Here is a 27,949-nt window from a genome sequence, read left to right on the forward strand (position 1 = left end):
TGGTCGATATCCTGAATGAAAACGTGAAAAGCAAGGTATGGAATGATAGGGATGTCGTCCGGGCGCACCGAGTATCAGTACAATGGAAAGACCAGCCGCGTCCGATTGTCGTCAAGTTCCATCATTTTTCTGATAAACTGCTTGCACTGAAGGAAAGGCCGATATTGAGAGACTCGGGTATCGGTATCGGAAACGACCTGACAAAGCGCCAACGAAATACACTATCGGAACTGAGAAAGCAAGGTAAGCGCGGTTATTACAAGAACGGTAAACTGAAAATTGAAGACAGACAGACAAGTGAAAACGAAAGAACTGTACAGGACGATACAACTACGAACAGAAATACAGAACGCGAACGTCGACAAACTCGATCACGGAGTAGGATGCATGGCACTGCACGGAAAGACTGAGGACTCGGCAAGGCCCAGGTATAGATTCAGTATCTTTTTTAACATGGAATATACAAGGTTTAAAAAACAAACTTCCGTCTTTTGATTTTGCTAATTATATACTGAACTATGATGTCATTTCCTTCATAGAAACATGGTCCGTAAATGCATCTCAGTTTGACTGTAATTTTCCTGGTTTCACTGTCTTAACAGAGTGCGAAAAAGAATCACCGATCATGGTCGTTATCCAGGCGGTGTTTGCACAGTAATACGTAACAAACTTGTTCCGTATGTTACAAAAATCACTTCCAAACTACATGACTGTATTTTTTTACTTTTCAAGGGACAAATCTTTACTCTGGATAAAGATGTGTTGTTTTGTAGTGTTTACATATCACCACGATATTCGAAAGTCTATGATAGTTTGACATCTACAGATGGTGTTGAACTTTTCGAAAATGAATTGTCTGAGATTCTTACAAATCTACCAGAGGTTTATGTCATCATCACAGGTGACTTCAACGCTCGTACAGGTGAAGAACCTGATTATATCATGGATGACAATACTGAGTATGTCATTGATTCTTCATATAGTTATGATAATGACTCCTTTAATTTGACACGAGTGTCAAAAGACAAAGATGTAAATTTGTATGGTCGATCTCTCTTGTCACTGTGCTGTACTTACAATTTACATATCTTGAATGGTAGAGTTGGTGTTGATCGGAATAAGGGAGAATTTACATGTACTGCTAACACGGGTGCAAGTGTTGTAGATTACACATTGGTATCTTCAGAACTTTTCACAAGTGTTCAATCCTTTTCCTTTGTCATTTTCATTAGCTTCAAATGTGTCAGTGAAACAAAATGATATCAGTACAGATCACATGTGTAATCGAGTTTTACGTAAATGCTCATGGGTTTCTGAAAAAGAGACTGATTTCTCTAGCTCTGTTCAGCTGTTTATGGCAAATAATGGTCTTGAAGATGTTATTCTATTGCCTGATTTTAGTGTAGCGAATTTTATTGATAAACTTGGCAGTGCCTTTATGTACGCTGCTGAACACTGTAACATGGTAAAGAAAATTTCGCCGACCAGGCCAAATCATAGACAACAGCCTATTTGGTTTGACAATGAGTGTATTTCCTTAAAGAAAAAGAAATATTGTTTTCTGAGAAAATTTAGAAATAACAGTGGCGAAACAGAGTTGAAATTGTATAAAGATGCCAGAAATGAATTTAGAAATGTTTGTCGAAACAAAAGACGTTCTTTTTTAAATGAACAAAGGCAAAATTGTCCATTCTTGCTTTCACAGATTCGAAACAGTTTTGGGCTTCTGTAAGGCGCTGTATGTCTGTGCGTCGAGTCCAAAATGACATCCATCCCGATGTATTTTACGATTATTTCAACAACTTATTTCAAAGTAATGTATCTGTTAACGATGACTTTTCCCTTTCTGATGAACTAGATAGTATGATAAGCTCTGTAGATGACATTGTAAACCACGAATCAGAGTTAAATTGGGACTTCTTATATAGTCTTATTGCAAATGATGATATTGAACGGCTATAAAAATGGAAAAATGGCGAATCAGCTGGTCCTGACTTGCTGTTGGGAGAATTTTTTAAATCCACAAGTCATTTTTTGACACCATATTTGAATATCCTTTTCAATAGACTATTTGATGCTGGTATCTTCCCAAAAGATTGGTCTAAGGCAATCATTGTACCTCTTCATAAAAGTGGTTCATCTAACTCTCCTGACAATTACAGAGGGATTTCTTTATTGAGCATTTTTAGTAAGATTTTCACTTCGATTTTGAATAATCGTCTTACATTTTGGGCAGATGCACTTGAAAAAATCGATGAAACACAAGCAGGTTTTCGACATGGGTATTCAACAGTAGATAACATTTTTATTTTGCAGTCAGTCATCCAAAAATATTTATCGAGGAAACGTGGTAAGTTTTATTGTGCCTTTGTTGATTTTGCAAAAGCATTTGACACTGTTGAACGTCAGAGACTTTGGTTCATACTTTTGAAAGGAGGTATTAATGGAAAAATGTTTAAAATTTTGAATGCCATGTATAATGACGTTAAATCTTGTGTGAGAATCAATTGTTATTTTACCGAATATTTCAACTGCCCGGTCGGAGTTCGACAGGGATGTATGCTCAGCCCATTTCTGTTTTCCTTTTTCATAAATGAATTGACACATGATGTACAGAATAGTGGTCAGCGTGGTATACAGCTTTCTCCTGCTTTAACTGAAATATTATGTTTATTATTCGCAGATGACGTTGTACTTTTTTCTGACACTGTAATTGGTCTGCAGCGCCTTTTGAATTCTTTGCACTCCTATTGTAAAAAATGAAAAATGACGGTAAACTTAAAGAAGACCAAAGTAGTGGTATTTAAAGCTGGTGGTTACCTTGCAAAAACAGAAAAATGGTTTTATAATGGAGAAAAGTTAACGTTGTGTCGTATTATAAGTATTTGGGTATTCTGTTTTCCTGTAGGTTGCAGTGGACAATGTCCACAAAAACACTTGCACAACAAGCAAGAAAAGTACTAATGGGTATTATTAGAGCGAGTAACAAGACAGGTCGTTTTACATATGATACTTTTTTCAAGATTTTTGATTCAATGGTGTTGCCAATACTGACCTATGGCTCAGAAGTATGGGGTTATGCAAAATATGATTATCTTGAAAGAATCCAGTATTTGGCATGTAAGAGTTTTCTTGGTGTTTCAGGTAATACCCAAATGTTGCAGTGTTGGGCGAGTGTGGCAGATTTCTAGTTTACTTGTATACAGCCAAAAAATGTGTTAAATATTGGTGTAAACTTTTAAAATGCCAGAAAACCGCTATCCAAGGAAGTGTTATGAAATGCTATATCACATTGATAAATCTGGTGTCAGGTCGAAACCCACATGGATACACCACGTAAAAAACTTACTGTGTCTCTGTAATTTGCAAGAAGTATGGGAGCAACAAGAAGTTCCCGATGAGAATAGCTTCATATGTACTTTTGTAGAGAACTTAAAGAGTTATTTGCATGACCATTGGTACAGTGAAATTTGTAGCCTTGATAAACTTTCTTGTTATCGAGAACTTAAGTGTTCACTTACACCAGAAAAATATCTTTCTGTTGTCAAAATTAATGTACACATGTCTATGTTAGCTCGATTGAGATGCTCTTCTCACTATTTGCGTATTGAGACTGACAGAAAATTGAAAAATGATGCAAATGAAAGAGTGTGTTTGCTATGTGATAGTAACGAAGTCGAAAATGAATACCATTTTGTTTTACTTTGTACTTTTTTTGATAACTTGAGGATGAAGTATATTCCTTGTTATTATTTCAGTCCACCAACAGAAAGAAAATTTATTTCTCTGATGACATCTGATGATCCAAATATAATGCAACGTCTAGCCGCTTTCACTTTTCACGCTATGAAAGTGAGAAAGGAGATAAATGATAATCAATTTTTCTGAGTGTTTGTAATTATTATTTTCCTGTCAATTTTTGTATATTGATGCTAACTATGTTAAGTATGCTGGGCCGATGGCCTAGAACTACTGAATAAAGACCAACTTATATTAAAAAATCGTATTTCCTCTCGTTTCATTCACGAATATTGCTGTTACTAGAACATATTTACATATAATCATTTGTTTTCAATAATAAACATTTCATTTCATTAAAAAAAAACAAACCATAAACATCTTCGCGATCGTCCGTACTTCTGAAAACTGTAAACAATCAGCGCGACGCTTCTGTGATCAGCCTGACCTTTCAGGGTCGAGGTCATGGGTCACGACATTTGCTTCCGGATTTTGGCCATACTCGGACGTACGGGGGCGCAATCACATTCAGGCCAGATCGGAATACATCAATCTTAGTTGCGCTGCGTGCCGATGCCGAAATTACGGGATTTTTAGCGACAAAAACGAAGCAAATACGCCTATTTAACTGTGCCGGATATTTCCGGCACTCAAGGTATATGGTAATTCAATATGGCGCCGGATATATCCGGCGCCATAGGTAGTCAAAAATATATCATTATATAACTTTCTTTAATGAGTTTGTAAGTCATATACGGAAGTCATTTAAATCAGACTAAACTGTCTTTACAAAATACAGTATATTTATGAAGTATTTTAATACATTCAGGTGCCCCGAAACTCTATTAAAATAGACTTTCATTGTTGAATGGGTCGTTGTTATAAATAGGTTTAAAGCATATTTTCCATATTTTTAAAACTAAATGCCCAGGGACTCCTGTTCCCTATTGCTAGATTCTTAGTGCTAAAAAATAAAGCAAAACCTTATTCGTATTAGAAACTATTAAGCAGCTGGTCATTAATTTGGCAGCCAGGTTGGATTTATGCAAATCTTCAAAGTGCTTTTGTATAACATTGAACCTGAATAGTGTTCCTCTATTCCCGAGAAATACATTTAAATTTAAAATCACTGAAATAGTTTGTTTTAATACGTAATGTATGAATAAAAATGTCATGTTTAGGAATTTTGGCCGCCATATTGGATTTATGCTAATTATTAAAATGCCTATGAGATTGTACCTCAAAAATCATAAATACATTATTTAAAGTCACGGAAATAGCTTGTTTATGACGTAATATGCAAGCGGAAATTGTATTTTATGGGAATGTAGGCAGCCATATTGTATCTTTGCAAATTAGACATATTTCCCCAAGGTACATTCAAGCAAAATGTAGTATGTTGTTCAGGGTACCTCTCCAAAATGCGTTCTGAAGAAAAAAATTCTGTTGCAATTTGCGGAGTATCTAACCGTATTTGACCCGACTAAATTGACGGACAAACATCACACGCAGTTCTGAATATGTTGTGTTGTCAGAAAGCAACACAAACAGGGGACACGCCGCACATAGAGGTGTCTACTGTACAAAAAAACAATGCTCTAGTGTTAAATTATGCTTTGCAGTTGTATGTACCTTTAAAATTTTGTTACAAGTTTGCAACTTCATTGAAAGTTATGATCAACGTCATGAACAGTAATCGCAACAGATTAATTCTAAAAGGTCATTTAGTATACAAATATGTTATAAGCTGAAATAAAAATAATAAACTTCTTTGCTGTCATTGTATCACCACTTTATATAGCAAGTGAAATTGCCTTTGGTCAAGTCCTTCAAGCTATACATGCAAAACTGTGAAAGCACGTTAGATATGCAAATTGTAATTTGCCTGACATGAAAATGCGAAATGACTTTGATGCCGTATGTTGTGGGTTCGAACCCGATTGAAAACTAGCCGTATTGAATATTGTTTTGACCTAGTATCATAAATGTACATAGCGTGTTTTGTCAACTTTGATCAAGTTAATCCCAGTATATATATCTTTTATTAGGAAAGTTTAGTAAATATGAAAATTAGGAATTGTCTGAAATAGAAATGTTTCATGACTTTGAATAATGTTGTATCCAATTATCTATAATGTACTTAGCAAGTTTCGTCACCTTTGGTCGCCTAATTTAGGAAAGTTCATTAAATATGCAAAATAGGAATACGCTGAAGTAAAAATGCGTAATGACTTCCCATATGTTACATCATAGTATCTTCAATATACATAGCAAGTTTCGCCTATATTCGTCAATTCAGTTCAGCATTAGGAAAGTTCATTTAATATGCAAATAGGAATTGACTGAAAAAATGCTTAACTTTCACTAATGTTTCACTAATATAAATACACAAAATGTATACAATATACATGCATATATATATATATATATATATATATATATATATATATATATATATATATATATATATATATATATATATATATATATATATTATCGCGTCCCGCGTATTTGTAGAGGGAGGAAAGTTGTTATAATGTCTGTACTGTAAATGATGTTGTAATAATATGAGAGACCAAATAAAGCGACTTTGTTTTGTCCTGCGCATGAGCATTTCTTCACTCTCGTTGTACATGTCGGTCTCTAGTAAAATCTATTGGATTTTTGTTTTATTCATGGTGGCTAAATAACAAACCGTGTAATATGGTTCTGCCAGAATCGCCCCGGTTGCTCATTTCGTTTGGTAAGATAGAAGAATCATAAGAAATCATAAGGAATATTGGTAGAGTCAATGGCGTTGAAATTCCGGAAAAGATAAGAGACCAGTCTTGGAATCCACGAAGACAAGGTCATGCCAAGGTGATCACATACTTTACTGTAATATCTAAAGCGGAAGACTAAAAACTTGCAAAAATAGGAAAAGGATATCATGTTGGAAAAATTGCTATATTTGCGTTCTATACTCTGTTATACCAGATATTCTTGCATTTCACGGGATTACGTTCACGAAAACAGAAACAGAGGATATACTTTCATAAGATATGAAAACATCATTTTTGTGTAATGCAGTGAACTGACCAACACCTAGTATGACATGCAATAAATAGTCAAACGATCGTGGCATACAGATACGTTGATCACTTGCAATTTGCAAGACTGAGCAAAGTAGATCTACGCGGAATAATAATACAACATAATGCTAGGGGTCCAATCGCTTCTTAAAGCTACGGAGCCCCATCCCCCCCCCCGGCACAGTCAAAGTGCGCTAAGTGAGCGGCATAACTTGAACTAGCTTTTACACAAGTATATCGTAAACTAATTTTTATAATTTTAAACCAGGTGGACTCCAACGGAGATGATGTTGAAAGTCAATATTGGGTTTGGGATTTATTCCCGGTTATCGTCGATGAGGACAACACACTCAATCTTCTGTTGGTAAGAAACGAATAAAATTTACTGCAGAACAGAACTTTTTCTAGAGTAAGGTGCCAAACAAATGAGAATTGTAACATTTTTACAGTCGCCAGTAATCAATTTTTGCAGCACTGCCCTTCTATATGTATTTAAAATGGCATTTATGATATCTATCTACAATATGTAAAACTTCCTCATTTTTGTTCACAAATTAATTTTCCTATTGCGGTTGTCTAGATGATGTCGGTTGTCCATGACTTAAATAACATTTTACCTGATTAATAAGTTTTTCAGAGTGAACAAGGGCATGTTAATTACTGTATGCTCCTTTCAAATTTATAGCCACAGCGGAGCAAGGAAAAAGTGTATTCCTACCCTTATTCCAGTTCTGGCGACAATGAATAACAAGGATGATACATACTACAAGTCTACAAGTATATCAACCTATAATGGTAAACGTAAATTTGTCAATTAATAATCTTATTTCCGTTTTCCATCAGGTGGAAACGTGATCTTTGCTGGAATAATAATCCTTATGCTTGGTAAAATGAGTATCTTGGTGGCCTACAATACCATCTACTTGTTCGCCAATGAGTTGTACCCTACTCCACTCAGGTCTGGATTGAAAAAATCAGATTTCTTAGAAGTGCAATTCTGTTCTGTTGTTAATGTTACCTAACATGTGTGGTAAAGTGTCGACTGGATGAATAATCATGTATCGGTGCTTTTATATTTTGACGGTGCTGATGATTGTGCTGCTGATGCTGCTACTGCTGATAGTGAAGATGATGATGAGGAGGAGGAGGAGTAGGAGGAGGAGAAGGAGAAGGATGATTGTGACGTTGTTGTTGTTGTTAATGTTGCAAATTATTATGACTAAATATTGTTATTGTTGTTGTTATGAATTTGTATTGCGTTTATTTAACCAGGTCGAGTGGTGTTGGTATGTGTGAAATGGTTGGTTATGTAGGTGGCATTTTTGCTCCTCAGTTTCTCGAATTGCAGAGAGTATGGGCACCACTTACATTGCTAATATTTGGCGTGATCTCGATCATCGCTGGAATTCTGATACTACCGTTGCCGGAAACTCTGGGACAGAAACGTCCGGAAACAATGATGGAAAGAGAGAACTTTGGCAGGTATATCATAGCTACATAAATTATACGCAGTTGCCAGTACATATTTACAGATTTCTGTTTGTTTTCTTGCTGCTAATCGTTCTTTCAACGATGATCTTAATGTTCCTGACCTGTGCCAAATTGATCATGTATGTGATATTTAGATAAAACCTGTGTAAACAATATGGCTATGCTGCCCTATGAATGCTCATTTGAGTTAGAGTGTATCTCGAGCGATGAATTCGATCCCAAAAGGGTTACAACACTCTGCCAGTATAGCGTTATTGTTGATACATTTTAAAGCATTCGCAAATGCAGCTTGAAACGTCTTGTTGTTATGGAAATCGCCGGTTTCAAGCAATATTGGCTTTGTACTTATAGGCCTTTGTAACCATTCCAATGTTTGTTATGGTAGTGATATTTTGAAATGCCTTGAAGATGTAATTATCAAAAGAAGCTAGGGCAATTTGTGATAAAAGTAATCTTTAAAATTGGCTATATGCAACATCATCCTACGGTCCACTTATAGCTTCCCGTTTTACTTCAAACATCTTGAAACTTGAGGACAGGAATTAATCATATGCGTCATGTATATTGTTATCGCTGTTCGTCGGTATTTGGCCAGACTAGGATTTATTTGTCAACAATAAAACCAAATGTCTTATTCAACGTTATTTAATGACATGGTCGTTGCTTCATATTTCAACACGATTAAGAAAGACTGATAAAACATAATAGAAAAAATGAAAACATTTCCAAGGGTTACAACTACACGACCTTTGAAGGATGCTTTCTATCGACCATAAAAAAATGAGAAACTTCTCTGGTACAGTCTGTATATGTTTCATCTTATGCATTCTTCCTGTTTAGCCATTAAATTTGCAGTTATCCTGTCAATTGCAGACAGTGATGAAAAGATGAAATAAGGCAGTCATGTATTTGCGACGTCTTGGGAACTTCATCTAGTAGGGCGAGAGAAAAAAATTCTTGTTCATCGGATTTTTGGACCAAGGTTCAGGAGCGGCGAGCGAAAGTTTTTCTGTTTTTTATTTTTAGGCCAAAGGTAACAGTGTAACCACGGTTCCTCGGACTTTTATGTCGGGTTGCAGACAAGCAAAAATATTTTTTTCTCCTTTTAGGCCAACCAGAAATATCTCAGAAAAGATACATTGATATATACTGGTCATAGAATTCAAAACTATTTCTCAACGATAACATATTACATATACAGTCGGTGACAGAATCCCACATGCCTGCGAAAGCCCAACGAAGTGTCGTGCGTCGCCAGCGTTGGTTCTAAAGTATTTGCACCGCAAAAGTATGAATTTGCCGAAATCGAAAAAACTCTAAATTGGCAAAGTAGAAGCGGCGATTCCGATGAACAATTTATTTTTTTCTTTCTAGCCTAACTGAGAGAATCAATACCTGTATCATATTTCTTTTTCTGTAGAAAACGCAAACCAAGCGAAAGTGGAGATGAACAAAACAAAGACGAGCATCAACTGGACGAAATTCCTTCAACTGTTAATATTATCGTTGAGCAAGAAAAGGTTTTGTAGGCATTTGACAATACCATATGATGGCGTCTAATATCTTCTCCAGGTGTGCTTTGTAATTATCATTAAGCCTTTGTGCAAACTTTTGAATAGGACCCCTACACATACTTGTAAGCAGTGTCAACTTGACGACTAGGTCGTTATTGAAATGAACATATATCAGATACGGTCTCACTCTTTTTACATTATATTTCAAGAACTTTGGCAATAATTATGAAAGGTTACCTTGTTTTGGAATGGTGCCGCATAGTGCGGAGATAAAAACAAATTATACGCATTTGTACCAACAGCGTTTGAGTTCTCTGCATGTAAGCCATGAATGTATATTTACATGTTGCAAACGGGGGCAAATCATTAAATTATTATAAACAGGTTGAAAATATTACCATGAAATTACAAAAATCTTACAAGATAAGTTACTATAAATTAAAAATTAGGCAAAATTCACAACGAGTGGTCTACTTTACTATTTTTCGCATTTTTAAACATCTTTGCATAATATTTTGGAATTGCGTTTTATTTGAACAACAACAGCTATTCAGTAACAACGCATCTCTAACGTTTTCTAAGTAAATACACAATATATAATACTCATACATGCTTGCATGCATGCATGCGTGCGTACATACTTATGCACGTACTTGTATAAATGCCTACCTACCCACCCAACTACCCATCCACAAACATCTTATTGCAAATTATGTTATATTTCCATGTATCCCATAGAAAATATAGTACTTGTGTCCTTCGCTATTCATTATCTTTTGTTTACTTAGACCATTTACAGTAGGTCACAAAACGTCACACTTTGTGACTTTCTCATGAAACCCGACTTAACCTTTACCCTCGGCATTGTGTTGTCAGAACAACATTTCCTCACGTCAACGAACTGTACAACATCATTTCTGTTATACACTCCATATTTGTTGCCGTCTGCAGACGCTAAAGTTACAGGTGAGTAAAGTTTCCCTGCATCGGGTCAGTTTATCAATTATCTGACTGTGAGCAGAGTGAAACACAAGGACAAACTAAATGAAAAAATATCTCTCAATCGTGTATTCTATCACGATGTGTTAACGACTGAAAATAGTGCTTGATGTTTAATGTTTGGTAAAACTAAAGAAAAGACAGCACGGCACAATGATCCGAGTTTGATGTAGTTCATGCGATTAGGCGCCTACGATAATTACGAAGTTTTGATAGCTATGCAGAAACTACAGCACTTGTACGACGTCAAAAGGTTTACTGTTGGATGAAAAAAATCATGACTACACGCTCAAACAATAAAGCGAAGCGTTATATTCTGACAATGGAGGACAGACACCACATGCAGTCATTCTCTGAGTTCTGAACATGTTGTGTTGTCAGAAAGCAACACGAACAGGGGACGTGCCGCACATAGAGATGACTGCTGTGCTCAAGAAACAATGCGCCATAAATATCACATGCATGGGAGAACACAGTCTAGCCATTTTCGACTTCTGACATCGACGACAAGGTCAAAGAGAGAATTTCCGACACTGCTTGTCCCGCTGAAAAAGCTCCAACTGTAAGTTTTCAGTATGTTCTGCCTTTCATAATGTTCAACACCGCAAGGAAGCAAGTTTCCTGCTACGCAAATGACTATGAAAATAAAATCGTTCATTGTCGTACAGAACTTTTACAAGGTCGCTATAAGTATTCCACTTAGCGTTCACTCAAACATGCACTGAGCTATAGAAATGTTATGATATCAATCTGACGTTGGATAAGGGCTGTTAGTATTTCAAAATTCAAGCCAAATTCTAACTTCCACAAACATAAGATTCCCCCTGCTGGTGATAAACATTGACGCCAGGCCCACCCCAACTAAGTATTCATAACATGGCTGGCGCAAACGTGCCTTTTATTTTTATTCTGACTTTTTTCACGCCCGTGCGTTTGCGCCAGCCATCTTATAAATACTTAATTGGTGTGGGCTGTGGCGTCAGCGTTTATCACTAACATGGGGAATCTCATGTACGTGGTAGTTAGAATTTGGCTTGAATTTTGAAATACTCACAGCCCTTATGCAACGTAAGACTGATATCATAACAGAAATATAACCTCTCTGAATGTATTAGGGAACAAGTCAAACGAATGACCTGGATCTAGTACAAAGAGTTCTAAATCTACCTCAACAGCATATACAGTACGCCGAATTCGCTGCAAGTACGGTTTCTGTGTTAACCCATCTTAAAACAACAAAGAATATGCCACGACCAGCAAGTGCCTCTTCAATGTGCACGCTCGTAATTGCCTTGACTCTTAGCAGTACTTGTAGATAGCAAAAGTTCAGCGAATAATATGCAAAAGCGCGGAAAATTATTCTGTGACAAAACCCGTGACCTCAGAGGGTGCTCTGTTGCGTTCCGAAGGATGCGGTGTATTCTGCCTTACCTTTCCTTTGTTTTGCTCGGAAAGGTACTAGCGGCAGAACACACCGTATCCTTCAGGAAATACCTTCGGGACGCACAGAGTGCCCTCCGAGGTCATGGGGTTCTGTTATTATTACGTATGTTCCTAAATTTTGTCGATTGCTGTCGAAAGAAACAGCTATTGCAACACGGTCTGATCGGATATAGATTCTGCATAGTGCGGATTGATATGCTGTGAATGACCTTTTCACCAGGTACGAGCTCAGTGACTGACCAAGGAAACTTTATATTCATATGCAAATATTTTGATATAGAAATCACTCTCTCACTATATGTCCATTTCGACTAAGGGAGCCGTCATTATTTACGGCCTGGGCGTCGGATAAATGTGAGGGGCCACTCCCAAAATTGAAAACTTCGAGGAGTTGCTCAAAATGTGGAGAGGAAGAAGGGGGTTACTCAATTGTTTTGTGCGAAATAAATTGAATCAACTCTCAGATTGCTCCATTGCACACATCAATTTCTCAAAATTTCGATGCGAGAGGGGGACACAGCTGCACCCCCCTCTCGTGCTTTCCCCATCGGCATGTTCTAACAGTTTAATTAAATGGTTAAGTCAAATTGAAAATACTTCTCAGATTGCACTAGACTGCACCATTTCACACATCAATTTCTCGAAAAATTTTACAGGATCTAGGACAAAACTGAACTGTTTTGAATTCATCCTTTATTATCACAGAAACATATAATTTGCAAAATTAATTGAAACACCTCTCATATTGCACCATTACACATATCAATTTCTTAAAATTTTCATTAAGAGAGGGGAGCCCCCTCTCCCTGTGCTCTCCCCGCTGGGGTGTTCTAACAGTTTTACTTAGTAACAAAACAAAATTAAAAACCCCTCTCAGATCGCATGAAATTGCACCATTGCACACATACATATCTCAAAATTTTCCATGCATGATGGCGAAAGCTCCCTATGACACTTCCCCCTCAGACCTTCATGTGTTCTCCCCCTGTGCTTTTAAATTCTGCTCAGTCAGATATCCTACTGAAAACTTTGTCATGCCATTCATCCAAATTAATCAATACACTACAAGTATATGGTTAGATACTGGTTATAGCGTGAGCTTTCACATCTGTATTTTGTTGTGACTTTCAATTTCATTTTGATGGTTTTACCCTTTCCAAGGGTCATGAGATAACCGATGATAATCTACCACGGTACATCAGGATTTTAAAAGTCTTTACCATTGCTGTATTTTTAAAATTTTATAAATACATGTATTGGTATTTAACTTTTCTAAGGTGGGGGGTCAGTCAAAATGTCTTAGCTAGAGGGGGGCTATCGAATTCATCGTGGTTGGGGGGGGGCTTACTCGAAATTTCTGAGTTTCCGTTGAAAATCCTCCGACCTCCCCCCGGCCGTAAATAATGACGGCTCCCTAAACGATCAGAAAGAAACACGTTTCAGGACAGAAATCTGAAATATTTTTAACACAGTGAACAAAATTGGCATTCAGAGTAACAAGATCAACTGTAATGAAAATTCAAATGACTGAAACTTCAAATTGTGCGCGAAATTGAGTCTTCGACTAATCAGAATCAGGAAGACAGTGTTGCATGGATATCTGGCGAAGAAAGACACGATGAAGAGTTGTTTCCCGCGGCGGCGATGTTGAATGCGAAGTTGGAGACTCCTCCAGTAATTTTAGCATTGGAGGATACCCAAAGTAACTGATTTTGGACTTACTGGCTACACCATTGAAAGGATCACGAAGTACTGATCGTCGTGTTTTTCTCAGGAGCCGATCTATCGCTTGCGTTGTTGGCCACGGCCAAAGACATTGAAGTAAAAAATTTCTCTGTGCCATGGCCGACTCTGGTACCATACTACCGCTTGTCGATGTGCTGGGTCATGGGTCGAATTTGTTATCAACCCCACTCAATGTGTTACTTTTTTGCCATTGTTGATCTTCGTTGGCTACTGATTTTTGGTAACTTGATACCAAATCTGGCTCATAACACGATCGGAACTAATGCGGGATAATTGGATGGTGAAGTAATGTCTGTCGAATCTGCAAATGTAAGCTCATCTGCTCTTTCTTTTACATTACACACTTGTTTTTATGAGTAATTTGTAATATTGCAACAATTAGCTAAAGGGCACTTAACACTTTTGAGAAATTTGAAAAATATGAAAATCCAATTATCCCAAATTAGTTCCAATCGTGTTCTCATACTCTTCGCTGCTATGTTTCCATACGCTGATGTATGATCATAAAAGTAGTGGGTCAAGTTCGACCAGGAATATGCTGTCATTGTCCGACGGCAGTCGTCGAAAACAGCAACTTCGCAACGCGTTTTCATTACCATGTTTTGTATTTTTGCAACCCGATGACAGCATTGACGTTTTCGGTCGAGACTACCGCAAATCTTGTAGATGTCGACGGCTTTACCGTATACATGTATGGCCATATATTTCGCCAGTACCGCTTTCATTGTAGTTGCTTTTTTTTTTTTTTTTTTTTTTTTTTTTTATGTTTGTTTGTTTATTTTTTGTTCCGTCCGTGCCGAGACATTGATTCACTTGGATAATAAATTTCTCATTCCTGCCAATCGTAATAATAATTTTCCTCCATAGATTTACAATCCGCTTCAATATTTATTGTTGTTAAGGAGCAGGCGACAATATTTAAGAACAGAAAGTAGTACCGGCAAATAACTAATTTGCATAATTTAGTGCGAAATGATTTCTTAACCATGGTTTTCTATGTAAACATGATTTAATGGCACGTGAACTGTTTTCGAAATGCTTTGCAGTTGGCAAAACACGTTAAAATGTTTTGCTGATAGTAAGCACTTAGTAACAACAGTGATAATTAGCTCAATCAAAAGCTAAAATACTTAGAAAAGTTTCCAGTTTTTTAGAAAATGGAAAAGAGGGACTATATTATCTCTCTCTGAGAAAATACCTACTTTATTTTGCTGTCAACAGATTAGTAATGTGTGGTACATATGTAATAATCCTTACTACGAAAAAAAAAATAAATGTATTGTTGGTCGAGATTAACATTTCCAAATGATGATTACAAAAATCAAATACAATTGCATAAACCTGCCATTAATGTTGACAACTGCTTGATATTGCCATGTGTATCAATGACTAACATGAACTGAGTCAGTGTGTGTTCTTCTGGTTCTCAACAATAACACACATACCGTTCTGAGACTGCTTTCAACATAGAAATAATCTCTCCTGTTCAAATGACAATCAATCCTAAATGGATGGGTGTGTAATTAAATCCTCCCCTTCTGATTCGATGGTATCTCATTATTATATTAAGACGAATAACAGATTCCATCCAAGGTAAGCGAGCATCAAACCATCACCTATGGTGGCCCTGCATTTTCATACGCCGCATCTGAACTATTTCGACATCAGAGCATCCCAAAACTTGGAACTTTCACAAGCAAACTGTTAAAACACATGGAATTTAGATTTGTGTATTTATAGATCTCTCCGAGAACATGTTTGCACCTATGTTGAATTTTGCGTACGGATTTTCTAAGAAAAGTCCTAATTTGGCTCAATATACTGTATAGTCATCTTCATTTGGAAAGAGGACGATATACTTTCTACCTCTTCAATCAAAATGAATTTCCTGCCACGCTACTACCCAAGAACTCAGTGAATAAATTGTTAACGCTTATTTGACTACGTAGTTCATTTTTTATATATATTAAGGTTCCAAGACAAGAATTGACCTTTTTAATCTAACAATTCTCTGGTGGTTAATAAGCTCAGAACCCCCCCCCTCCTAAATTATACATTTTCTGAAAGCCTAGATGTAGGGAACAATTTGGTAACCACAGTGTCACCATTGTTTACATAACTATCACGTGACAGGTAATTTGCATAACCTTTCAAAAATCTGTTTTCCCTATGTTTTGTCTCAATACTTCAAAATATCTGACTCAAACTTGCTGGAATACAAGCTGTCACAACGCTCTTCTAAAGTGTGTCTCAGATTTTTTATATCTTGCTTAGTTTTTTTTAAGCACAATTTTAAAGAAATTAACTAGGGTTAAATTCGCTGCTCTGGAAGTTTTTCTGGCATAAAAATTGTTTAAGAAGGTTTAAAAAAATTCTGAGACACACTTTTAAAGATCCCTGGGACAGATTAACTCAGACAAATTTCAGCCATATATCTCAAAGCATTGAAACAAAACATAGGAAAACAGATTTTTGAAAGGTTATGCAAATTACCTATCACGTGATAGTTATGTAAACAATGGTGACACTATGGTAACAAAAATGTTTCCCTATATCTAAGCTTTCGGAAAATATATAATTTACGGGGCTTCTGAGCTTATAAACCAATATAGAATCGTTAGCTTTGAAGGTCGATTTCTTGTCTTGGAACCTTAAAAACCTTCAAAATGTTAAGTTTGCTAAAATGTACAAAAGCTTTGTATTTTCATCAGATAACGATGTCAAAACTGTCATAGTAAAGCATTGTCTTCTTACCGACACAAAGATGTCAAGGTTACCATGGGTAAAATTTACAGTATCCACAATTTGTCAGTCGTATGTAATCACAAATTTAAAATCTTGGCTGGTTAGCCATGCCATGACATTCAGAACTCTGTAAAAACAAGCAAGCTAAATAGTATCTGAGAATAATGAATATATTGCCCGAATGCAATTCTGAGACACATCCCTGTCAATTTAATGTTAATCTAATAAATTATAATTATATGCATCACTAAAATTTGGGTAATCTCCGACCACTACTTAGTGATGAGAAAAGCAAAGGAAGCAGGAATGGGTTAATTTTGTGTTTTTGTTTCACGATAACGGGCTGCAACTTAGTAGCAATAGCTTTACTAGTTGCTTTTACTTTTCCCAGTTCATCATGTTGCACTTCGATGACGTCTTAATTCATCTGCTTGGAGAGTTTGGAACCTACCAGAAACGATGTTCGTTTTTGATCTTCCTGGCTGTTATTCCATTGGGAATGGATATGTTTTCCGTGGTCTTCACCTTGGCCATAACTGCGTCATGGTGTAAGCTGCCCGAACCGAGTACGGAATGGTGTGGTAACTTGTCAACAAGTGCATGCACAGAAATGATGAGAAATCTGACCATACCAAAGGAGACGGTCCATGACGGCTGTAACATGGTGGAGACATACAGCCAGTGTTATCGCTACGATGTAAACTATGATAACATTTCTCTGCTGGCTGACATCAGTAACTCATCAAAGGTCAAATGTGACAATGGATACGAATATGATACGTCACAATATAAATCCACCGTGCCGCAACAGGTGAGGAATTTCAGCAAATCATGTCAAAAGATTTGCAGAACTTATCTGCATGTAAACGTCTGACCTCTACTTTGCTCTGAAGTTGTTGCTGTCAAGGAGAAAACGAGCTCTTCACATAATCATATATTAACTAGGCCTATCTACCGATTATCCGAAACTTCGTACCTGATGATAAAGCCGCGCAAAATCATGACATTTCAAATCATATCTTCTCAACCTTTTCACTATAGCAGTAGAAAATATCCCAAATCTTACTAATTCAGCTAAAAATTCCAGGGGAAAATTAATCTTTTTCATTTTTCACACGAGTCATAGAGTTAAACATACTCTTGCCTTCAATCAAGGTTAGGCCCTAATGACATATATATATATATATATATATATATATATATATATATATATATATATATATATATATATATATATGTCATTAGGGCCTAACCTTGACTGAAGGCAAGACTATATATATATATATATATATATATATATATATATATATATATATATATATATATATATATATATTAATATATATACCCTAGATACAGTGTTTCCGTCGGCCGTAGGGGTCCCTGGCAAACTTTCATGCATTTAGCAATCTTAACAGTCTTCGAACTGAGGGCAAGAAGTTGGTGTGTCTAGTATCACTTATTATATATTCATAATGGCCGACATTGTACTCCAGTTGTGTGCTATGGAGATCTCTTGATTATCTGCAAATTTTCTACGTGGCACAGGCATGTTTTCAATTGCTACAATAGTGGCTGAGAACGGTTGGGAACTACTGGAGCTGCTAGCCAAGACCACATGTGCCTGCAACGTTGCTTGAATGGTCGATCGAAGGCCCGGGATCGAAGTATGAGGCGGAAGGCCGAACCTCAGTATTCTTATGGTACTGAACAATGTTTGATTTTCGGCCTCTCATCGATCGGTAGGCCGAACCTCAGTATTCTTATGGTACTGAACAATGTTTGATTTTCGGCCTCTCACATCAATCCCGGGCCTTTGATCGACGATCTAAACAACGATGTTAGCAGCTGTGGCCAAGATTGTCAGTACTTCAGCCGCTCACTTTATCGTGCTATGCCACAGTTTTAGAAATGTAATCATGTCCCATACTACGACATGAAATAATACTGCACGAACAAATACTTGTGACGGAGCAGATTTCTCAGACTCGTGTTAAAACAAAGTCCCATATACACGGTGAAAAATGAAACTCCTGCCAAGATCTCACCCTGCAAATTGGTCATGTAAAAGAATCAGTCGATATTTGTAAGATCACAATAGCTGTAAAATGTTTGTGAAATATCGCACGCGCGCAGCATGAAAGGCCTCTCACATATGTACAGGGAGTGATTTCAGGCAAATGTGACCTGTAAATGAATGATGTCATTTGACCTTTTGAATACGCCAGTCAGAGACTTTGATTCAGTGCACGTGATATCCTAAACAGGAGTTACTATGTCAATGTGTGTACAGAATTTTCACTCAGTTTAGACTTCTTTTCGACCAGTTCTGAGTTGCATTTCAGTGAAACTTTCCACTGAAGTTGATCTACCCTCAATATTTCGGGCACTAAGAATATTTCTATATGGAATATTGTTGACAGGTGGGTCAGTAATCTAGCTGACGAATTCTCAAAACATTCATTTTCACTCTATTTCATGCGACTGTGTATGTTTTTATTTGCCATACTTATGCAAACATGGAATTCAGTTGAACAAACAAGATACAAGATTACATATAAAAAGTCAGAAATCCGAGCTGGAATAGTTTTTACTCAATGAATGAAAATGCTCGACGAGTCAAACATGTCAGTGTATTTTCAGCCAAAAATAGTGCACGTTCAGAAAACCTTTGCACTGTTTACACAATTTACAGATGAGATGTTCTGGGAGAATAATTGCGTTTTACAAGTGATACATGATGTGAAGACTTCTCTAATCATAATTTGTCTGTCAGGATTTTTCAAAGTACTGCATGGCAAAATATGGCAATTTGTCACAAAATCCCCAAAATAACAACTTGCATTACGGAGCCTTCAATTACACATAAAGTGCCGCTGGTCATCAAATATGGCTGTTCCCCATGTATTTCTCGCCAAAAGCTTCTTTGAATGAAAATGCATAAAAATTAAAGTCTTTAGGGAGCGTTCAGTTATTACGGTCGGGGTGGGCCGGCAAAATCCAGGGGGGGTCACCTTAAATTTTCAACTGCAAAGGGGGATCGCGTATTTTTCAAACAGCACAGAGGGAGTCACTTAATTTTCATAAGTATCAATCCTGTCAAAAAGCAGTTTCAGTGTTAAGAAATATTCAGGGATATAAAATGATTCGCAGCATGATTTCATTCTCTGAAGTCATTTAAGGTTCCAAGACAAGAAATTTGACCTTTTTAATCTAACAATTCTCTAACGGTTAATAACCTCAGAACCCCTGTAAAGTATACATTTTCTGAAAGCCTAGATATACGGAAACATTTCGGTAACCACATTGTCTCCATTGTTTACATAACTATCACGTGACACGGTAATTTGCATAACCTTTCAAAAAACGGTTTTCCCTATGTTTTGTCTCAATACTTCAAAATATCTGACTCAAACTTGCTGGAATGCAAGCTGTCACAACGCTCTTACAAAGAGTGTCTCAGATTTTTTATATCTTGCTTAGTTTTTTTGGAGCACAATTTTAAAAGAAATCAACTATTCTTAAATTCACTGCTCTGGAAGTTTTTCTTGCATAAAACTGTTGTAGAAGGATTAAAAAAATTCTGAGACACAGTTTCAAAGACCCTTCGGACAGCTTGCATTCACACAAATTACAGCCACATATCTCAAAGCATTGAAACAAAACATAGGGAAAACAGATTTTTGAAAGGTTATGCAAATTACCTGTCACGTGATAGTTATGTAAACAATGGTGACACTATAGTAACCAAACTGTTCCCCTATATCTAGGCTTTTCGAAAATATACAATTTACGGGGGTTCTGAGCTTCTTAAACACTAGAGAATTGTTGGTTTAAAATGGTCAATTTCTTGTCTTGGAACCTTAACTGTAAATCTGAACAAAAGTATAATTATCTGTCAAATGAACACCTTGACTTGGCAACTCTGAAGCTTGTCTTATTGTAAATTGAGCTCACTGAGGGCAATGAACAATTCCTATAACCTACGTATTAGAGATATAGCAAGTTTTGTCAGGGAAAATATTTAACAGTTACCTGAAGAATACTAGTAACATGAAAAGTGAAAATTCACTTTTAGGTGAAATTCCAATATCATAATTGTTGTCCATATCTGAACTTCAAATACCCTATTTGAATCAAGTACGTTTGTATCACTTGTCAAACACCTATAAAAGCACAGATTAAGTTATTTTAGCATTGTAAAAAAATAATGTATAGTTTCCTCATGGACTCCCATGTATAGTGGATGAACATTTTCAGTGAAATTCCAATCAGATTTCTTTTACACAAAATATGCGCCTTCAATCATCATATCCTAATCAAGTACAATAATGTTAATTAACCAATGTCTGTATATGCAAAAGTACAGCACGTTTTTCATTGGAAAAAAATTATTCACAGGTTTATCATAGACTCCCATATATAGTAGATTTAGAGACCGGTAAGGGCAGCGTTGTGGCCATGTCCTTAGTCTAAGTCATAGTGGGTGGCATCAAACAGAACTTTTAGGGCTCGCAAAGATCGTAAGCCCGTGGTATTTTGAAAGCAATGACACCTCCTAGAATAAGAACCACTTTTTTCGATCTTTCTGTTGCCTTCCCTTCATAGATAAATTCGACGATTTTCTCAATAACTCCGGTTTTATTAGGGACTGGACATAAATTACAGGGGGTGGGCCGGTGTTTTTTGGGGGTGGGTCGCCATTTTTCGCGCAAGCATTTTTGAAGGGTCATAAAATTTTGTGCAAGCCTATGGGGAGGGTCACCTTTTTTCATGCATCAAAGCTGAAATTGCATGTGCACGTATTGAAGAATATGGAATACTGAAAAAAGAAAAAATACCTCCTGGCACATTCATTTTCTGCCATTTCCATTTTCGGCACGCCCTTCGGGCGCAAATTTCAGGTATAATAAACAATGTATTGATGATCCAAGCAGCCACATCGATTTAAGTTGTCATGATTTCTACTTATTCAACTCCTCTATTGTGTATAACTGTCCCCTATAATGACTCTTTCAATAACAATTTGGGAGATCACTTATTTGACATCATTCTCCAATTGACAATACATTGGGCGTAGGTCGGTGTCAAACGTTCATGTTGCTGTATGTACATTCTTTGTTTTTTGAGGACATTGACAGATTACAAACTATTTAGATTGTGCATAGTGTCATCAATAACAACTAGAAGCTTCAGGTCGAACAACTTTTGAATAACAATTTAGGATCACATAACCTATGAGTTATTTGTGGTTTCCTCATAGACTACAATGTATAGTGAATCAACATTTCGGTGAAATTCCAAAATCAAATTTCTTGCACAACCATTTACTTGAAACCATTCTAGTCTAATCCTGAATATTAATACCAATAATCAAGTGTACATAAATGCACAGGTTTACCTAGTTTTGTATTAGAAAAAAATTATTCATAGTTTCATCATAGACTGCCATGTATAGTGAATCGACATTTAAGTGATATGCCAAAAATCAAATTTTTTTGCACAACCATTGACTTGAAACCACTCTAATCTAATCATGAACATTAATACCAATAATCAAGTGTACATAAATACACAGATTTTACTGTGGAATTTTTCTATGTTTCACGTCATCGTACACTCGTGTTTTTCGCGGAGCTGTACAACTTCGAACCGAAGGCTCATAGTTGCCGTGAAAGACTATGAGTATACGATGACGTCAGACAGAGAAAAATTTCATGGTATTGTATGTGAATACAGTGCCGCTGAAAAACATTTAATTTTATTTAACATTAAATTTTTGGCTTGGTAATACCGATATATTATTTTTTTTCAGTTTGACTTGGTATGTGATAAAGCTACCTTGATTTCAATTTCGCTGTCAATGTTTCTTGTCGGCATCCTTCTTGGGAGTGTCGTGATTGGGTTACTCGTTGACAGGTAAGAATGCCACAAAAAGCTAATGCATTATATGTTTTTCATTATGTTACATACCTGAATTAAACAAAACTGTGTCATATGGTCAGAATTGACTGAAATTTAGTAGACTTGTTCGTTTTGTGAAACTACAGATTGAACACAATAATAGTGACAGACATGGTTACGTGAGCGAAATTGCCATTTTCCGCGAAAAATTCATATTTTTAAAGACAGGTAAAATTTCAACTTCTAAACTAAAAATTTTACTTTTTTTGTTTTTTTCCTCTGCATATTTAGATAGCGTTGTTATCATTGAACATAAGAGATAATATCCTAAATGAAAAAATTTGACGTTTCTAGCTAACATTCAAAAATATCTATGGAATGTAACAAAATGCTTTATATTTTAGGTTTTTGAAAAATAATGCACAAATTTAATAATTTTGATATAGTGGTTGTTACACGAGCTGAATTGCTATTTTATAATTACAAGCCATTAGGTTTGTATAATTTTTGTCTAGCGGTTGAAATATCTTATTACTATCCTCACGTGATTTTGGCGGGAAAATATCGCGACTTGCACGAAATTCAAACATTTGCACAAATTTCGTTTCTACACGCTGAGAAAAGTATTCTTGCCAACCTTCAAGACATTACGATCAGAACTTCCTAAACTTGATGCTAAACTACTCCGCAATGTTCAAGTCTCAGGCCTTTGCCTTAAGACGCTTGCGTATTGTTTTATTAATTGAAAATACATTGAACAACTTTTACTTTGTACGTTATTTTCACTTCCTTGATGTGTGCTCTAGAACATTTGATGATTATCTACAGTTATTGCGTCGAACAAATAAAACAATTATATGGCCGTCTAGCTAGGAATATTTTCTGTAATAGTTACCTTTAAAATGCGGACAGAGGATCCTATAATAACCACAATACAGTACTTTGACTGGTACTGAACCTGTTCTTAGTAAGCTATAAGAGCGATGGGTTGGCTATCAACAAAGGGTGCAGGCTCAGGACCCATTCTGTTAGGCACTCACTGTTATGCCCTCAATGGGAAAAATGTAAAAGTAGGTACATCGCTTCTCATAATTACAGATTTGGTAGGAGGACACTAATAGTTGTATGTGGTGTAATATTTTCGATTTGTGAAGTCATTGCTTCATTTTCACCGAATTACATCGCCTTTTGTGTGTTGCGACTTCTGGGCGGTTTTTCGGGTGTAGGTGTGTGGATAGGCTGCTTTGTCTATGGTAAGTGTGATTAGTTGATCTTTGTTACACTACTATATACTATCTTTATTATTGAAATATACCATATTAGGACCCTAAAATGCCGGGATAAACCAAAGTTCTTAAAATACTTACCATAACAGATTATTTCTTAAATTTGCGCTTTTTGTGTTAAGTAATACAATATCTCGCTTTCAAAATTAGAACTATTTCATGTTAAAGAATCGTAGAGGCTTATTTACTGAAGCGTGTCGTCAAGCACCATTACTTTCGATACATTTCCCGGTAATTTTGGTCTGGTGGAAAATAATTTCATGGCCATCTTCAAAACATTTGTGCAAATGCTTGAGTCTGTATTTGCTATAATGTCCAATCTTATCGCTAAGACTTAGAATTAATCAATTTGTTGACAATGAAATTGGATACTCTGCAAATTACATATTGTTTTGTTTGCAAGGTTGACAATTTCAATATTTCAGTTAAAAGGAATATAACCAAATCGAAACAGTCAAAGCGTTATTCATATCGGAGGGCAGGAGATCCCCAGTTGATTGTGTAGTGGATTAATAAGTAAAAGAGGCGTTGAAAAGAAGCACTCTGATACTGGTTATTTTGTCTAACCTTTATGTATTTAATGCGTACGTTTCACTCTAAAGCTAGAGCTTCGGGTACATCTAACGAAAGTTATATATTATGCATATCTCAGGATACTTGTTCCCGCTCATACCTTTTTCCATCACCCGATATGATCAAGATACGTGCCATAGCTTATCAGATACGTTCTTTTCTGTTTGTTAGACATTTCTTTCCGATCCAGGTTGCAATGTAATGTTTATTTAGTCAAATCCACTTCTACCGTTGGTGCTTCATCACTAATCTTAAAAATCTTCAGGAAATGCATAAAACTTAAGTAACAGATATTTTTACTTTGTATTTTAACTACTTTGTGATATTATTATAACGCTCTTTTTTGCACTGAGCACTGTAATTTCCACGAGAACATATGCATACTGTGGAATTTATGAATTAATGGATGAATCCCTCGATGGACTGTGGTAGCGAACACAGAAGAAATCACTTCTCTTTCTCTACATTAACCGAATTCTATGTATGCACATCATCTTTTCAATACCATCCATTCCACAGTAACAGAACTGGTTGGACCTTCTAAGCGTGTACTTGTCGGAATGATCAACGCTGTATCGTTTGGAGTAGGTTACCTCTTGATGGTACTTTTAGCATATTTCATCCGCGAATGGTGGCTTCTTCAATTGATCGTCTCTCTTCCGGCTATTCTGTTGTTTACTTATTGGTGGTAAGAATTATTAAGTAGCTGTACGTGTTGATGATATTTTAATCATTTTAGTTCATAAACAGTGTATGTTTCCCTTTGTCCCATAATACATTGTCGACAAATAAGTTTATGTCCAGACTACATTTCAGGTTCGAACAATAAAAATGGATATTATGCACGTTAAAGCTGTATTGAAGGTAAATGCTGGATATTACGATAACATTATCGGTCGGTGGTCAAAAAAGGACACTGTTATTTAAAGACCAGCAACTGCGATAAACAACATCAAACAATACAGCAATCAATCTGTGGTAAATATTCAAGTTAAAGATTAAACTTCTTTCGAAAGTAGAAGCTCAGACTTAGTACAGTATCACATTTATTGTTATTCGTGTTGTTTTATTTGTCGTTTCGTTTGATTTCTTTTACTTACAACGGTGCTTATATATATGTATACATATATATATATATTATATATAATATATATATATATATATATATATTATATATATATATATATATTCAATAATTAATCGATAAAGAATACCTATTCTAGACAAAGAACAGGAATCGTTTTCAAATACCAGCAAGGAGAAGGAAAGTTGTCATAACGTCTGGACTACAAATGAAATGGTAATATGAGAGAGTAAATGTAGCGAATATAGGCATTGAAATCTTAAAAAGTGAATATATATGTTCAATAACTCTGTTTCCAATGTGGGCGTCCCTTCGCTCTCGTTTTCCGTTAAAAAGTAAAATACATTGCATTTTGATTTTATTCCTAGTGGCTAAGTAACAAATGTCTTGACAGGGTTCTGCCAGAATCACCCCGATGGCTCATTTCCGTTGGTAAGATGGAAGAAGCAGAAAAAATCATACGGGATATGGGTAGAGTCAATGGCGTTGAACTTCCAGAAAAGATAAACGACCAGTCGTGGAATCCACGAAAACAAGATGTTGACAAGGTGATCACATACTTTACTTAAATATCCTTAGAAGAGGACTAAAACGTGTTAAAATTGGAAAAGAATATGTTGGAAAAAATGCTGAACTCACGTTGTACACTCTGTTGTACCAGATGTTCTTGCATTTGATGGGTTTACGTTCACGAAAACAGAAACAAAGGATATACTTTCATAAGACATGAACGAAATAATTTTTGTGTAATGCAGCCAACTGCCCAACATTTAGTTTAACATGCTGAAAATATTCAAAATATCATGCCACACAGATATGTGTTTTCGAATTTTTTCTCTAAGTATTGTTTGGTTTTCAATGTCTTGCAATGCTTTTTATAAGGCAAAGGCAGTCGTTATACACACATTGAACATAACACACATAAGGTTATATAGATAGATTGAATACAAAGCACTTGCTTTTAATTTTTGTGATATCTGTAAGTAGGACAAAAGACCAGGTTTCAAAAACAAAGAAGAGAGTGGGAAAGACATCAAGAGCTATAACTATTGAATCTTTCAAGCTCAATTGACTGCCAAGTCATATCTTTTCAATTTAGTATTTTTTCTCGGACTTCGTTTTAAAAAACAATGATAATAGGATGCTACAATCAAACTTCTAAAACTCTCCCGTGCGTGTTTAATATATTATCGTTACATCATAATCGTTATCGTAGGCGATTAAGCTCTAAATCTTGCAAAAATGTACTCGGCACGGTGAACTATAGCATTGAATATTGTACACTGAGATCATGTTTGCAAAGCTATTACCTTGTTATTTGACATGCTTTTGGGAGAAAGAAAAATTTACATTAGCAAAAATGCATCAATAAATCTCAGGGGAAGATTTAGCTATTGTCCCGTTAATCACTTGACAAGACTGAGGCAAACTGCACTTCATGTTGAATAATAATACAACATAATGCTAGGGGGTCCAATCGCTTCATAGACGAGCCTAAGTGGGCTATGTATTCTTGACTTGCGGTATAACTTGAAGTTGCTTTTACGCACAGATATCATCAGCTATTATTTACGATTTTTAATCCAGGTGGACTCCAAAGGCGATGATAATGATGACGAGAGTCAATATGGGGTTTTGGATTTATTTCGGTTACCGTCGATGAGGACAATACACTTAACCCTCTGCTTTATTTGGTAAGAAACGAATAACATTCACTACAAAACAGAGCTCAATCTAACGTAACGTGCCGATCAGAACAATAAAATTTCTTGTCTTGTAAGATTGACAATGTGTGATACGAGTGCAGCTATGCCACTCATGAATCACAAACACATTGAAGATCAGAATATCAATGTTGATATCTTTGATCATTACACTCGCTTTTTGAATACAGAACTGAAGTTTATTGATGACATTATACGCAATATCTCCAACTTCCTCATTTGCGTTTAGAGATTAACTTTCAATTAATGTGTCTAATGCGGTTTGTATTTCTTTTATATTGATATTTTTAGGTTCGTAAATGTACTGGTTTACACAGGAATATCCATGAATACGTCAAATCTTGGAGGAAACGATTACATAAGTGCTGCCATTCCGCTGCTGTGGAAATTCCCGCTGCTGTCTTGACTTTCTTCCTCGTTGAATCGCCAAGACTTGGAAGACGCCGATCAACGTGCGTTATGATGGCATTCGGTGGTTGCGCCTGTCTTGTGACACCGTTCATGCCCAAGTGTAAGGAAAAGCAGTTATAGCGATTTTAAACCCTTTTGACACAATGGACGAGTAAATTTCTTCTCACGTCTGTGCATTAATCACTATAGGGAAAAAGTGCGTGACTAAAGCGAGAAACTG

At 36.1% G+C, this 27,949-nt stretch overlaps 1 protein-coding gene across 1 annotated transcript; it reads left to right on the forward strand.

Moving 5' to 3' along the window:
• The first annotated feature begins 10,711 nt into the window (after window positions 1-10,711).
• LOC139141558 (solute carrier family 22 member 21-like) lies at window positions 10,712-27,849 on the forward strand. The gene is made up of 7 exons (XM_070711151.1): window positions 10,712-10,780; window positions 17,139-17,558; window positions 22,563-22,666; window positions 23,750-23,904; window positions 25,030-25,198; window positions 25,989-26,142; window positions 27,610-27,849. The coding sequence occupies exons 2-7, from the start codon at window positions 17,145-17,147 to the stop codon at window positions 27,847-27,849; spliced, it is 1,236 nt and encodes a 411-aa protein (XP_070567252.1). The 5' UTR covers window positions 10,712-10,780; window positions 17,139-17,144.
• The last annotated feature ends 100 nt before the right edge of the window (window positions 27,850-27,949 follow it).

This window comes from Ptychodera flava, chromosome 10 (genome assembly GCF_041260155.1).
Source record: "Ptychodera flava strain L36383 chromosome 10, AS_Pfla_20210202, whole genome shotgun sequence".
In the NCBI taxonomy this organism is placed as follows: Eukaryota; Metazoa; Hemichordata; class Enteropneusta; family Ptychoderidae; genus Ptychodera; species Ptychodera flava.

What these genes read in the sequence shown, in the direction of transcription:
- LOC139141558 (XM_070711151.1), top strand. Translation starts at nt 17,145, where the DNA reads ATGTTGCACTTCGATGACGTCTTAATTCATCTGCTTGGAGAGTTTGGA. An exon ending in AATCCACCGTGCCGCAACAG is followed by an intron (nt 17,559 to 22,562) that starts GTGAGGAATTTC and finishes ATTTTTTTTCAG; the next exon opens with TTTGACTTGGTATGTGATAA. An exon ending in CTGTTGTTTACTTATTGGTG is followed by an intron (nt 25,199 to 25,988) that starts GTAAGAATTATT and finishes ATGTCTTGACAG; the next exon opens with GGTTCTGCCAGAATCACCCC.